The sequence below is a fragment of the Quercus lobata genome, chromosome 8 (genome assembly GCF_001633185.2).
Source record: "Quercus lobata isolate SW786 chromosome 8, ValleyOak3.0 Primary Assembly, whole genome shotgun sequence".
Lineage (NCBI taxonomy): Eukaryota > Viridiplantae > Streptophyta > Magnoliopsida > Fagales > Fagaceae > Quercus > Quercus lobata.
Window position 1 is genome coordinate 8,369,615 of NC_044911.1, and position 16,045 is coordinate 8,385,659.

At 32.2% G+C, this 16,045-nt stretch overlaps 2 protein-coding genes across 2 annotated transcripts; both read right to left on the reverse strand.

Annotated features, from left to right (window-relative positions):
* Positions 1 to 2,484: 2,484 nt before the first annotated feature.
* On the reverse strand, positions 2,485 to 4,497 carry LOC115956272 (exopolygalacturonase-like). Its single transcript, XM_031074698.1, has 4 exons — positions 4,357 to 4,497; positions 3,922 to 4,233; positions 2,827 to 3,339; positions 2,485 to 2,712 (listed from the first exon to the last, which is right to left on the reverse strand). The coding sequence occupies exons 1-4, from the start codon at positions 4,495 to 4,497 to the stop codon at positions 2,485 to 2,487; spliced, it is 1,194 nt and encodes a 397-aa protein (XP_030930558.1).
* A 7,736-nt stretch (positions 4,498 to 12,233) lies between these two features.
* On the reverse strand, positions 12,234 to 14,062 carry LOC115956273 (exopolygalacturonase-like). The gene is made up of 4 exons (XM_031074699.1): positions 14,003 to 14,062; positions 13,568 to 13,879; positions 12,662 to 13,174; positions 12,234 to 12,544 (listed from the first exon to the last, which is right to left on the reverse strand). The coding sequence occupies exons 1-4, from the start codon at positions 14,060 to 14,062 to the stop codon at positions 12,317 to 12,319; spliced, it is 1,113 nt and encodes a 370-aa protein (XP_030930559.1). The 3' UTR covers positions 12,234 to 12,316.
* Positions 14,063 to 16,045: the final 1,983 nt, after the last annotated feature.

Genomic DNA, 16,045 nt, shown 5'->3' on the forward strand with positions numbered 1-16,045 from the left:
AAGATAACCAATCAATGCACGGGTAATTATAATAGGCAAAAACTTGTTCTACACTTCAAAAATGTTCTTGGTTTTAATCGCCCTTTCAAGAAGAGTCTCTAGTATCTACTCTCTACCCAAAATAAAATATAACCAATAGAAGCCAACTCATTTAAATAGGGTCGGTTTGTTTGAAGCCCAATTTGGGAAGCCACACATCCATCAATGTGAGAAGTTGTTCAATCAAGAAAGTGTCTCTACCCACTGTACCCAAAAATAAAATACAGCCAATATTTCAAGCCAACTCATTTGAATAGGATTACTTTGTTTGAAACACATAACAATTACAGTATTAAATATTATCAGGGCTAGGCTCACCTTAATCTCAATATAACTCCGTCCTTACTCCCTAGATCCTCGTCTTTAGCTGAAGTTTCACACAAATCACACAACTTCCATATTACTTATGGCCTGTTTTATTTGAGGAGAGAGGAAGGTTGAAAAAGGAGAGTAGATTAGAGTTGACTGAAAATTAGGCTAATTTCCATCTAACTTTACTCTACTTCCCTCTATTCTTCCTTCTTTTTCAATCTAAACGGACCATTAGGTTTTTTTTTTAAGAAAGATTTTGAACTTTAAACCCAACTTCTGTATTACTTGGTCCAGTACTTTTTAAAGCACAGAGCCTGTGGCAAAGTTTTGGCTATTCTCTCATGAGCTCCTTTTTTTCTTTGTTTTGATAGTTCATGTGAATGGGATTTGAGAAGCTAAGGTTAGGTTTTGTGTTGGGTATCTATATAATACATAAAAGTTGGGTCTTGGGTATCTATCAGTCTCAGATTGAAGAAGCTCAGAGATACTGAAAATCTATCATCTCTCTGAACTGTCAAAATAAAGAAAAACCCTAGTTAAATGGCGTACTAGGGAATGCTGGCATGGGTATTGGGAATCCCCTTCTTGAGATCTCAGTTGTGGTGGACGAGTAATTCTCGAAAAAGTAAGTCTCTATTTTATCTTTTTTCTACGCTCTGTTTGGTTGCCCAGAAAAAAAGAAAAAAGCAGGAATGTTTAATAAAAACGAAAACTTTATGACATATATTGACGGGAGAATGTTAAACTGTTTTGGTGTTCTTTTCTGTTCTAGGGTTTTTTTGTAGTATTAATTCTGGTGATTTTCATGTATTGCTTGTCCTTCCATTTCCATTGCTATATAGTTTTATGGGGGTGGGGTGGCATAAATATGAATACACTTATTCTGGATTTGCTTGCCGTGATAGATCTGCACATTATTTGATGCTAACTGTCAATTTTTTTTTTCTTTTTATTTTGTTGAGAAAATGCTAATTGTCATTTGGTTTGTTGGGTTGTTAAAAAAAATGTGGATAATAAATGTTGGTTTATTTTATATTAGTTTCTCAAAAAAAAAAAAAAAAAAAAAAAAAATCAACTGGTAAGAATCACAAGTTCTGATTTTTTTTTTTTTTCCTGTTTACCTACATTTTGGAGTGATAGCCTACTAAGATTTTATTTAAATTTTTAGATAATGAAATACCCATTAAAATAAATTTTAAATGATATGTAGATACTCCTTTAGATTTATAATATTTAATTTAAACTATGAAATAAATTCATTTTAAATGGAGAAGATGAATTTTCCCGTCTGATAATTGAATCTATTTCTCTATAATGAGTTTTGAAGTAAGAACCTGTTTTTTGATTCCTTGTTTTAGTGAATGGTGCATTTAACTTGCATTGAGAGTACATTTCATAGTGAATGGTGTATGTTTTTTATAATGGGAATTAAAATGCTGAAATCACTGAAAATGTCACAATCTTGTATCACAACTCGTCATTTGGCGAGTTGTAATTAGTGAAAGTGTGGCCCTACATGGCCCACAGATACTCTTTCACCAGTCACAACTCGCAACATGGCGAGTTATGGCACAAAGTTGTGCTATTTTTTGTGGTCCTAGCACAACTCTTTATAATCAGGACTGAAGTAAGGACCTGTTTTTTAATACACGTTTCTCAAAAAAAATCTACTTAAAACCACTCTACGGAAGATATAGTGTAAATACTTTGCATATTAAGGGAAGTGTCTAATTGCATAATAGAAAAATAGCAAGTGTAATTATAGAAAACCTTAGAGAGATTAGAGCAATTTTCCCTTTAAGATATTATTACATGGACACAAAACTAGTTATTGCTCCACATTAAACCTAAAATGGACTCATCACCTTAAATAGGCTAGCTGTAAGTTTCAAATGAACTTTCTTTTTAAGAATATTCAATTTCAAAGTCACTGGATTCTCAAAAAAAAAAAAAAAAAAAATTCAAAGTCACTTACAAATACGAAAGTGTAATAAATCATAGCGTACAACATTTCTTGTGGATAAGCATTAATATCAAGTACAAAACAATATTGTCAATAGAACGTAGGTTGAGTGTTGGATTATTAAACTTGAATTTGTCTGGATTTCAAGAATTGTGCTGCAAGCAGGAGTGCTATATGCAAGATCCGGGTTGTTGTTGACCATTAGCAATACCTTTGACATTAGAACATGAGGATGCCACAGCTCCTTCAGCACCATGGTAAGTTAGGTTAATGTTGTTGAGCTCAATCTTCTCACAAGGTTTGCCTTTGCTACAATCAAAAGCAACTGCAATTTTTGAGCTAGAGGTGCCTCTGATGTTTCTGTACTTCACATCTCGAATTTGAACTTGGGATTCACCCTGTAGATAAAAAATAAAAATAAAAAAGACCATCAAGTTAAATCAAGTTTTATACAATATATAATTTAATCAAGAACAAGCACATATAACAATATTTGAACAAGATCTAGGTACCTTTTCACAATTGCGAGATGGGCAATATTGTTGATCAATGATGATGGGGTTGTTGACATTATCCATGATGATGTCTTCAAAGGTAAGATTGAAAACACTACTAGCATAAGACCTAGCCCATGTTTTGACCCTCAAGCCATTTTGAGTGCCAATGAAAGTGCAATTAGTTACCGTTAATCCATTGACATCTTCTTCATTAGGTCCCCCACCAAGGCTTCCAACACTAATTCCATGACCTGGGCCACACGTTACGTTCCTAATGTTTATGTTTTTAGAACCAGGGCTCATTGATACACAATCATCTCCGGTGGCTATTGTTGAATCCAAGATTTGAATATTGTTGGATGAACCAATGTGTATTCCATCGGTATTGGGGCTATCTTTGGGTGCTATTATATGGATGTGATCGAATTTCATATCTTTGCATGCAAATACATTCACGTGGGCATTCTTGCTGTTCATTGAAGTTAGTTGAGTTATCCTTGAATTGGTGACGAAATCAAATCTCAATGACTGAAAAGAATAAGGGAAACATACAATGTGAATAACATGCATTTCAATCAAAATAAATTACAATTTAAAAAGTGTTCAAATTAAATTTTGTAGTTTATTTTACTTCTTTTAAAAAATGGGAATTGTTTTGGCAATTTTATTATTTTAAATGAAAAATGTACCTAGTAAATTAATAAATCAAATCTATACCTAAAAATAAATTTACTAAATAAGTCAACTTCTTTTATAAAAGACAAAAGGGTGGGGGGGGGGGGGGGGGGGGGGAGGGAGGGTTTGGGTTAACACAATCTCTAAACATTGGAGATAGTAAGAAAGATATTAAATTGTAAAATTTTATTTTATCTTTTTTTAGAAAATGAAATAAAATTTTTTATTTATTTTTAAGGAGCATAATCTAAGCACAAGGAAAAAACATTATAGCTAGAATTGTGAAGCTATACGACCGATAGAAAAGTCTATTAAATGGAAGCATAGTAAAAAATAAAATTATGAATGACTCATGAAAAATGGTCCAACCACATGATCATGGGCAACTCCATTTATAGCCTAATTTAAGATGGATTTGTTGAAACAAAAACTTACAATGGGAAGAGCTTTGCAGTTTGGATTTTTACTGCAAGTATTGTCATCCCAAGCAGAGGGACCTTGGCCATCCAGTTTCCCACCACCACTTAGTACCAATCGGTCTACGTATTGGAAGGTGATCCAATGGTTGATATCAATAGTAGATGCTTCATCTATAAGAGCTTTTAGTGTCCCTATGATATGAAATTCCACTTGGCCCTTGCATGGTCCTTTCAACACAATAGGCGCTAACATATATGTCCCTCGTGGGATTAATACAAGATTCCTTCCTTCAGATTGACAAGCTTTGTTAAATACATTTTGAAAAACCTACAAATACAATCACACACAATAACAAAATTATAAAACAATTATATTTTTTTGTTAGAATGATTAATGCTACTCATCTAAGAAAAGATTAATGGTATCATAAATCTATTGAGTGAAAATTACCTTACTGTTATCAGTATTTCCATCAGCAATAGCCCCATCCTTCATCACATTAAAAACCATTTTTCCAAACCCAACTTCAGAATAAGTGCATGCTAATAAGAACATCAAGTAAACACAAGGAAAAACTGATATTGAACCCATGTTTTCTACTATTAATACCTTCTTCTTTTTTTCTTTTTTTTGATAAAGCGATAATAGTATTTTATTGAGTAAAAAACTAAACTATAGATATACAACAATACTTCACAACAAAAACTCTTCCACCGAATACTATACAAACTTCACAACAAAGACTCTTTAACCCAATGGTTTACATTTTGGTTTCTCTGCTTTTATAATAAATTTTCAAAGATAAAAATAGAATAAAATCAACAATAAAGTTAAGGACACAAAAAAACTTCACAGCAATTTAAAACAATATTCCTAAATTAGCCTACCATCTCACACATGAGCCCATTACAATCTGCAATTTAGTTTTTTTTTTTTTTTTTTTCTTTTTTTAATGGCCTATGTGTGAATTGATAGTCTAATTTAAGGAATGTTAGGTAAATACAAAAAAATTTTGATATCAAACCCATATTTTCTACTACTACTACTACTTGATTGTTATAGCATATATATAGATAAAAATGGAATAAAATTAACAATAAAACTAGGGAGACAGCAAACCTTCACAACAATTTTACAACAATATTCTTAAATTGGCCTATACTACCGCACATAAGCCCACCACAATCTATTGTTTAGTTATAATTTTAATAGCACATGTGTGAGGTGATATCTTAATTTGAGAATATTATGAATTTGTTGTAAATTTGTGTTATTTCTTAGGACTCTAAAATTAAAAATATTATTTAGTGCATATTTAGGACCATCTCATCACTGTCTAGTAGTCCTCCCACTCAAAATACTATAATGGCATTTGTACAATAGAACCCCATGAATAATTAGGGTCTTTCAAGGACGTGACTTAAGGTTCATCCCATTGTGCGTACAATATGCCTTAAACTTAAATAGTCCTAGATATGCGGCAGTGCAAAATGGAAGAGAGAATGAAAATCCTATGCCCTAGGGTTCTTACAAGGAGTATGGACCTACGATAACAAGCCTTGGTACATAGATAATTATGAGGCTACATGCAAGACATTTCTAGATTCTACACTTAGGGTGAATTTTTAAAACTGCGATTTTTGGATTTATATCACCACCTCAAACCAATAAATCACTACCCGGATGCCCCCACAGGGCTGGGGGTACATTTTTTGAATGTCAATAAATTCTTTCAATATGGATTTAGTATATGTGGGTTCTTTAAAGCTGGGCTATAGCCGCATTTTTCAAAAACGCAGCTATAGGTTGGGGTCTTTAGCCGCTATTTTAAAATCATCTCATTTATATTTGAAAAACTCAAATCTGTACCGAATTTGTTGGTTTACCTTATCAATGAATTAGGTCAAATGGACCAAATTAGCTCAAGTTATTCTAAAATTGAACATCTAATACATTACTTAACAATATTTAAGTATAAGTAACCATTTTTACTGTAAATTAAGTAATATTTTAAGGGGAGAAAGAGGTACACTAACATTATTATATATAAAAATCGTACTTTTAATGTGAAGAAAATTAAAAATAAAGGTAACTGATGAACATAATAAGATTAACAACTGGGTCAAGTTTGGAATCCTAGATATAAAACTAAAATCCTGATAACCATTTTTATATTCCACATGAAAATAAAATTTTAAAAAAGAAGAAGATATATAGGTGAATATGTTAGACTTTTAATTAGAGAATATAGTTTGTATGCGGTGTACTTGTTCAATTAACATTGAAGGCTTGAACATAAAATACTGAAATGAGAGCTACGAGCCTACGAGTAACTGGCCATTATCATTCATTCATTCCACATTCCTGAAGTTATCTACTGTCATGGGGCTAAGCCCATATGTAGAAGATACCAGTCCAACAATATGGAATAGCTAGCTTGTTCAATGCATTGAGAGGACCATCTATTGAGGGAATGAGAAATATCTCACAAGCAAATGATAGGAGCAATGAAAATCCAAAAGAAAAATAAACTTCCACACACAACACAAGAGAGAACACTATAGATTTACATGGTCCAACCTTAATTCTACGTCCCTACGTAATGGTGAGGAAAAAATTTTACTAATCAAATATATATGGATAATACTGAGATAGTTTTTACAATACTCAAAATTTAATTCCAAAAAAAAAAAAAAAAAATCTAACAGAAAATAAAGAACGAACAAATTTCTATTACTCTACTCTATTTTGCAATTAGACAAAAGATACAAAAATTTATATATATTTGTCATAGTCGGTTGGTGGTTCTGAACGGTGCAAAACTGCAAGTGCACAGTATCGTAGTTTTATAGTAAAGTGATGAGAAGAGTATCGTTCTCAGGGATTGGTAACTTACTTTTGACAAATACCAAAATTATTCTAATCTTGATTTTATCTAGAGAAGTCACTAAGGTTTTAGTAATTAGAATTCAAAATAAAATCAATTTAAATAAAAGATACGCAGAGGAAAAGAAAAATGTTGTTTGAAAATCAACTTAATGAGAGAGAAACTTCTAGGAAATCGATTTCACCTAATCCCTCACTATGCTTTACTCATCTAGCTAATTGAATTTAATTCTCTCTGTTTGTTAGCAATCTCCAAACTCTTCCAAAAGCCTCTTTCGACAGTCAATTGGAAACATTCTTGTTCATCAATTTACACAAGAGTATGCAATTTAATAAAGTAAGAAAGCATTAAGACCAACGATTTTAATACTACATAGGTTCATACAAGTCTTTCGATCTCTATATTTACCTATGCTGAAATATTCAAGATCTATCCTATAATTCTCTCTTTCGACAGCAAATCACAAGATTAAAATCATCTAACTAATGGCCAGTTAATTAGAAGCAATAAGCTTAGAATAAATAAGACAAACATGAAGAGAAATTGTTCAAATTAACATAGAAAAACAAGCATAGTTTGGAACTAGATTACATCATTTTCCTAGAATAAAGAAAATTTAGTTCATGCTAAAAATTAAATCCAACACAAACGAGTTCACCATAATTTTTTCTGAGAAGATTGGAAAGAAAATAAATGCTGAAAAATTCTCTATTCCAACCCTCTCTTTTTTTTCAGCTTCAGTGCCTTTCTTCTTCTTTTTGCTTCAGTGGCTGCCTTTTTTTTTTTTGCTTTAGCGGCTGCCTTTTTTTTTTTTTTTTTTTTTTTTTTTTTTTTTGGCTGCCCTTTTTTCTCTTCAGCGTTCTTTTTTCTTTTTCTTTAGCCCTACGTTTTTAAAGTCCAGCCCTTTACTTGTTGCAGCCTAACACAGCCCAAAAAGCCCAAACGTTTTTCAGCTTTTCAGCCCAAACATTTTTGCTTCAGTTCAGCCACTCTTTCTTCTTGTTTTTTCTGCTTTATTCTTTTCTGGTTCAGCCCAAAAATGTTACATTCAGCCCAAAACCTTTTTTTCCTTTTCTTTAGGTTGCCCTTTATTTTTCAGCCCAAGTGTTCAGCTCAAAACCTTTTTTAGCTGCTTCATGTCTCTTTATTTGAGTAAATCTTCATTTTCTTCAAATCTAAAATAAAATTTAAATAACAATAATGAAGTCTAAAATCAACAAAAAAAATAAATAAAATTAGACTAAAGTTTAAAGTTGAGAAGTGATAAATTACACTTAATTATGCAAGTCATCAGGTTCTTAATTCTCATCATATTTGACAACGTAGGTTTGCCAAAGACTAGATTAATTATTCTTGCTGCCCTGTACGGAACTAGCTTTTACCAATTCAAGCCTCCTTAGAGCAGCCACAGTAGTGGATCTATAATTTTAGCTATTTAGCACCACCAAAACTTACTTTATCTATTTTACCTACATATGTTGCAGCAGTGGATCTATTTTAGCTTTCAACACAAAAAAATAATATAAACATCACAATAAAATAATATAACAATTACAATAAAATAATATATCTCACTACAAAAAAAAACCAACCACAAACACCTCTATCATCAGCCACAGCCAACACCACCACCGGTCCACAATAGGAATAAATAAATAAAAAATTTTAAAAAAACCAAATCTCCAATCTTTTTCCACAGACACAACCACCACCAACACCACCAGCAGTTCACAGCAGGAAAAAAAAAAAAAAAAAAAAAAACCAAATCTCCAATCTTTTTCCTCAACCACGGCCATAACCACAGCCACAACCACCACCACCACCACCACCACAGTCCACAGCAGGGAAAAAAAAAAAAAAAAAAAACCCTCCAATCTTTCCTCAGCCGGCACAACCACCACCAACACCACCACCACACCACCACCACCACCACCACCAACCAAATAGTGAAAAAAAAAAAAAAAAAAAAAAAAAAAAAAACCACGACAAGCAAGCAACAATCACGTCAGCAAGCTGGGTCAGCAGAAGGGGTGGATCGGTGGCTTGGGTGATCGAAGTTGAGAGAGTGAGAGATTGGAGTGAGAGAGTGAGAGGCCAGCCAGAGTGAAGGAGTGAGAGGCCGGAGTGAGAGAGTGAGAGACTAGAGTGAGAGAGTGAGAGACCGGAGTGAGAGAGAGAGTGATGTTTAGAGATTAGAGAGAGAGAGAGAGTGTGTGTGTGTGTGTGTGTGAATGAGAGGTATTATTTTAATCCACCGGGTGATTAAATTTTTTTTTTTTTGGCTCCTCATGAACAGTGCACATCTACTTTTAGATGTACATTGTAGCAGTGGAGCTAAAATTTTTTGATTTAGCTCCACTGCTGGAGCATCATTTTAGCAGCAGTGTAGCTAAAATATAGCAATATAACTACATTGCTGCAAATGCTCTTACAATGACAAGTGCTTTTGTCTATTCATTTATAATTTCAAATAACTTGTATCCAATTTCTACAATCTGCAAGGTAATTTGAAACAATGAGCACTCAGAAATGGGTCGGGAGTCATTTGTATAGAAATGGGGGCAACCTTAAGGTCTGTTTGGATACCATTTATTACTGAAAACTAAAAATATTATAGTAAAATAATTTTTAAATGTGTAAATAGTGCCGTGAGACCCAATTTTAATGAAATATTTGTTGAAAAAAGAGATTTGTGGTCCTGTGAGTAGTGCATGGGACCCATTGACAGACGCCCATTACAGTAAAGCGCCGAACACTGAAGTTTTCATCGTAATCCAAACATACACATAGTATCTGTTTAAGAACAGATTATTTAGCTAAAATTGAAATTTTTTAACTAAAAGTATTCTAAATAAAGCCAAAAAGTAGCAGAAATAGTACAGTGGAACCCATGAATAGTAGTAAAATAAACTGAATGGTAAAAAAATTTGGTTTTTAAAACCAATGCCAAACACACACTTAGTACTTAGTAGTATGTTTGAGAGTGACAGAAGAAAATCAAAATCAAAATCCCTCTTCCAACCAAAAGGCAATATTAATAACTATAATATATTTAAAGGAAAAAAAGAAAAAAAAAAAGGATAATCAAAAAGCAAATAAGTTAGTTCTATGTCCAAGATAACCAATCAATGCACGGGTAATTATAACAGGCAAAAACTTGTTTTACACTTCAAAAATGTTCTTGGTTTTAATAGCCCTTTCAAGAAGAGTCTCTAGTATCTACTCTCTACCCAAAATAAAATATAACCAATAGAAGCCAACTCATTTAAATAGGGTCGGTTTGTTTGAAGCCCAATTTGGGAAGCCACACATCCATCAATGTGAGAAGTTGTTCAATCAAGAAGTGTCTCTACCCATTGTACCCAAAAATAAAATACAGCCAATATTTCAAGCCAACTCATTTGAATAGGATTACTTTGTTTGAAACACATAACAATTACAGGATTAAATATTATTGGGGCTAGGCTCTCCTTAATCTCAATATAACTCGGTCCTTACTCCCTAGATCCTCCTCTTAAGCTAAAGTTTCACTCAAATCACACAACTTCCATATTACTTATGGCCTGTTTTGTTTGAGGAGAGAGAAAGGTTGAGAAAGGAGAGTAGAGTTGAATTGATTGAAAATTAAGCTAATTTTCATTTAACTCTACTACTCTACTTCCCTTTGCTCCTCATTCCTTTTCTTCAATCCAAACAGACATTAGTTTTTGTTTTTTTATAGAAAGATTCTGAACTTTAAACCCAACTTCCGTATTACTTGGTCCAGTACTTTTTAAAGCACAGAACTTGTGGCAAAGTTTTGGCTATTCTCAAATGAGCTCCTTTTTTTCTTTGTGTTGGGTATCTATATAATAAATAAAAGTTGGGTCTTGGGTATCTCTCAGTCTCAGATTGAAGAAGCTGAGAGATACTGAAAATCTATCATCTCTCTGAACTTTCAAAATAAAGAAAAACCCTAGTTAAATGGCGTACTAGGGAATCCTGGCATGGGTATTGGGAATCCCCTTCTTGAGATCTCAGTTGTGGTGGACAAGTAATTCTTGATCTTTTTTTCTACGCTCTGTTTGGTTGCCCAGGAAAAAAAAAAAGGAGGAATGTTTAATAAAAACGAAAACTTTATGACATATATTGACGTGAGAATGTTAAACTGTTTTGGTGTTCTTTTCTGTTCTAGGGTTTTTTTGTAGTATTCTGGTGATTTTCATGTATTGCTTGTCCTTCCATTTCCATTGCTATATAGTTTTATAGGGGTGGGGTGGCATAAATATGAATACACTTATTCTGGATTTGCTTGCCGTGATAGATCTCTGCACATTATTTTATTTTTATTTTTTGGTTAAAATCTGCACATTATTTGATGCTAACTGTCAATTTTTTTTTCTTTTTATTATTATTATTATTATTATTTTTGAGAATCCTTCTTTTTATTTTGTTGAGAAAATGCTAATTGTCATTTGGTTTGTTGGGTTGTTAAAAAAATGTGGATAATAAATGTTGGTTTATTTTATATTAGTTTCTCAAAAATGAAAAAAAAAAAAAAAAAAAAAAAAAATCAACTGGTAAGAATCACAAGTTTTGATTTTTTTTTTTCCCCACTTTACCTACATTTTGGAGTGATAGCCTGTTAAGATTTTATTTTCAAGATTTTATAAAGTTTTAAATAATGAGATGCCCATTAAAATAAATTTTAAATAATATGTAGATACACCTTTAGATTTATAATATTTAATCTAAACTATGAACTTCTAAATCTAAAATGAATTTATTTCATAGTTTTTTTTTTTTATGCAAAAAAAACTATGAAATAAATTCATTTTAAATTTAGAAGTACAATTTTTCCATCTGATAATTGAATCTATTTCTTTATATATAATGAGTTTTGAAGTAAGACCTGTTTTTTGATAACTTGTTTTAGTGAATGGTGCATTTAACTTGCATTGAAAGTACATTTCATAGTGAATGGTGTACGTTTTTTATAACGAGTACTAAAGTAAAGACCTGTTTTTTGATACACGTTTCTCAAGAAAAATCTATTTAAAACCACTCTACGGAAGATTAGTGTAAATACTTTTCTTTTTTTCTTTTTTTCTTTTTTTTTTTCTTTTTTTTTGAGGAAGAAATACTTTGCATATTAAGGGACTTAAGTGTTTAATTGCATAATAGAAAAATAGCAAGTGTAATTATGGAAAACCTTAGGGAGATTAGAGCAATTTTCCCTTTAAGATATTATTACATGGACACAAAGCTAGTTATTGCTCCACATTAAACATAAAATGGACTCATCACCTTAAATAGGCTATATAGCTGTAAGTTTCAAATTAATGAACTTTCTTTTTAAGAATATTTAAATTCAAAGTCACTTACAAAATACGAAAGTGTAATACATCATAGCGTACAACATTTCTTGTGGATAAGCATTAATATCAAGTACAAAACAATATTGTCAAAAGAACGTAGGGTGAGTGTTGGATTATTAAACTTGAATTTGTCTGGATTTCAAGAATTGTGCTGCAAGCAGGAGTGCTATATGCAAGATCCGGGTTGTTGTTGACCATTAGCAATACCTTTGACATTAGAACATGAGGATGCCACAGCTCCTTCAGCACCATGGTAAGTTAGGTTAATGTTGTTGAGCTCAATCTTCTCACAAGGTTTGCCTTTGCTACAATCAAAAGCAACTGCAATTTTTGAGCTAGAGGTGCCTCTGATGTTTCTGTACTTCACATCTTGAATTTGAACTTGGGATTCACCCTGTAGATAAAAAATAAAAAAAATAAAAAAGACCATCAAGTTAAATCAAGTTTTATACAATATATAATTTAATCAAGAACAAGCACATATAACAATATTTGAACCAGAGCTAGGTACCTTTTCACAATTGCGAGATGGGCAATATTGTTGATCAATGATGATGGGGTTGTTGACGTTATCCATGATGATGTCTTCAAAGGTAAGATTGAAAACACTACTAGCATAAGACCTAGCCCATGTTTTGACCCTCAAGCCATTTTGAGTGCCAATGAAAGTGCAATTAGTTACCGTTAATCCATTGACATCTTCTTCATTAGGTCCCCCACCAAGGCTTCCAACACTAATTCCATGACCCGGGCCACACGTTACGTTCCTAATGTTTATGTTCTTAGAACCAGGGCTCATTGATACACAATCATCTCCAGTGGCTATTGTTGAATCCAAGATTTGAATATTGTTGGATGAACCAATGTGTATTCCATCGGTATTGGGGCTATCTTTGGGTGCTATTATATGGATGTGATCGAATTTCATATCTTTGCATGCAAATACATTCACGTGGGCATTCTTGCTATTCATTGAAGTTAGTTGAGTAATCCTTGAATTGGTGACGAAATCAAATCTCAATGACTGAAAAGAATAAGGGAAACATAAAAATAAATTTACTAAATAAATCAACTTCTTTTATAAAAAGACCGCCAGGGGGGGGGGGGGGGGTGTTAACACAATCTCTAGACATTGGAGATAGTAAGAAAGATATTAAATTGTAAAATTTTATTTTATCTTTTTTTGGAAAAGGAAAGAAATTTTTTTATTTATTTTTAAGGAGCATAATCTAAGCACAAGGAAAAAACATTATAGCTAGAATTGTGAAGCTATACGACCGATAGAAAAGTCTATTAAATGGAAGCATAGTAAAAAATAAAATTATGAATGACTCATGAAAAATGGTCCAACCACATGATCATGGGCAACTCCATTTATAGCCTAATTTAAGATGGATTTGTTGAAACAAGAACTTACAATGGGAAGAGCTTTGCAGTTTGGATTTTTACTGCAAGTATTGTCATCCCAAGCGGAGGGACCTTGGCCATCCAGTTTCCCACCACCACTTAGTACCAATCGGTCTACGTATTGGAAGGTGATCCAATGGTTAATATCAATAGTAGATGTTTCATCTATAAGAGCTTTTAGTGTCCCTATGATATGAAATTCCACTTGGCCCTTGCATGGTCCTTTCAACACAATAGGCGCCAACATATATGTCCCTCGTGGGATTAATACAAGATTCCTTCCTTCAGATTGACAAGCTTTGTTGAATACATTTTGAAAAACCTACAAATACAGTCACACACAATAACAAAATTATAAAACAATTATATTGCTTTGTTAGAATGATTAATGCTACTCATCTAAGAAAAGATTAGTAGTATCATAATTCTATTGAGTAAAAATTACCTTACTGTTATCACTATTTCCATCAGCAATAGCACCATCCTTCATCACATTAAAAACCATTTTTCCAAACCCAACTTCAGAAATACATGCTAATAAGAACATTAAGTAAACACAAGGAAAAATTGATATTGAACCCATGTTTTCTACTATTAATACTTTTTTTTTTTTTTTTTGATAAAGCGATAATAGTATTTTATTGCGTAAAAAAGCTAAACTGTAGATATACAACAATACTTCACAACAAAAACTTTTCCACCCAGTACTATACAAACTTCACAACAAAGACTCTTTAACCCAATGCTTTACATTTTAGTTTCTCTGCTTTTATAATAAATTTTCATAGATAAAAATAGAAAAAAAAAATCAACAATAAAGTTAATGACACAAAAAAACTTCATAGCAATTTAAAACAATATTCCTAAATTAGCCTACCATCTCACACATGAGCCCACTACAATCTGCAATTTAGTTTATTTTTCTTTTTAATGGCCCATGTGTGAAGTGATAGTCTAATTTAAGATATGTTAGGTAAACACAAAGGAGAAATGATATTAAACCCATGTTTTCTACTAATACTACTTGATTGTTACCGTTTCTCTACTTTTAATAATGACTTTTCTTAGATAAAAATGGAATAAAATTAACAATAAAACTAGGGAGAAAACAAAACTCACAACGATTTTACAACAATATTCTTAAATTAGCCAACCACCACACATGAGCTCACTACAATTTTCCATTTAGTTTTGTTTTTTTTAATAGCACATTTGTGAGGTGATAGGTTAATTTGAGAATGTTATGAATTTATTATAAATTTGTGTTATGTCCTAGATGGACTCTAAAATTAGAAATATTATTCAGTGCATATGGAGAACCAACTCATCAATGTCTAGTAGTCCTCCTATTCAAATACTATAATGCCATGTGTACGATTGAACCTCATGAATGATTAGGGTTTTTCAAGGATGTGACTTAAGGTTTATCCTATTGTGAGGACAATGTTTCTTAAACTTAAATGGTCCACGATATGCCGCAATTCAAAATGGAGAAGAGAATGAAAATTCTATGCCATAGGGTTCTTAATTATATGGTGCATGGACCTACAATAGCAATGAAAAATTGAAGCGAGAATGAAAATCATATGCACTAGGGTTCTTGTATGGAGTTTGGACCTACGATAACAAGCCTTTACACATTGCTAATTATGAGGGCTTCATTCAAGACATATATATCATGCCCTAGACTAATAAATCACTATCCAGATAAAAAATTATTAAATACTTTGGAAGTACTATAAATATGTACTCCTCCCTCTCACATGAATTATGAATCCCACCATAAATTTAATTAGTAGGACACACAATTATGTGAGATGAGGGAGTACGCATTTATGATATTCCGAGAGTACTCAATAATTACTCCTACCAGATAACCCCACTAAACTTTGGGGTTGGGGGAGTGGGGAGCGGGGTACATGTTGAATGCTAATAAATTCTTTAGATATAGATTTAATATCAATGGGTTCTTGGCATTTATAAGAATAGAAACAGATCAACCACCGCACACCCTTAGTGCGATGGTTACTCCACAGGTATATAAGTGCTTGTGGGGTGTGGGGGGCAAGGGTCAGGGTTCAAATTTCTAGGAAGGAGTTTCACATACATATACACTTAGATTAGGCTAGAGTAGAATTCTATCTTGTATAAAAATAAAATAAATAAATAAAAAAGAAAAAAGAAAAAAGAAAGAAAGAAAGAAAGAATAGAAATAGATCAAATTTGGGACGAAAATAGTTTTTTCAAACCCAAACCCTCTAACTATTTTACATACCAAACTTTCATAAAATCTTTTTAAAAATCATTTAATTTATATTTGAAAGTCTCAGATTAGTATCGAATTTTTCGAATTACCTTATCACGAATTAGGTCAAATGGGTTAAATTAGCTCGAGTTATTCTAAAATTAAACATATAACATATTACTTGACAGAATTTAAGTATAAGTAACCATTTTTACAGTAAATTAAGTAATATTTTAAGAAGAG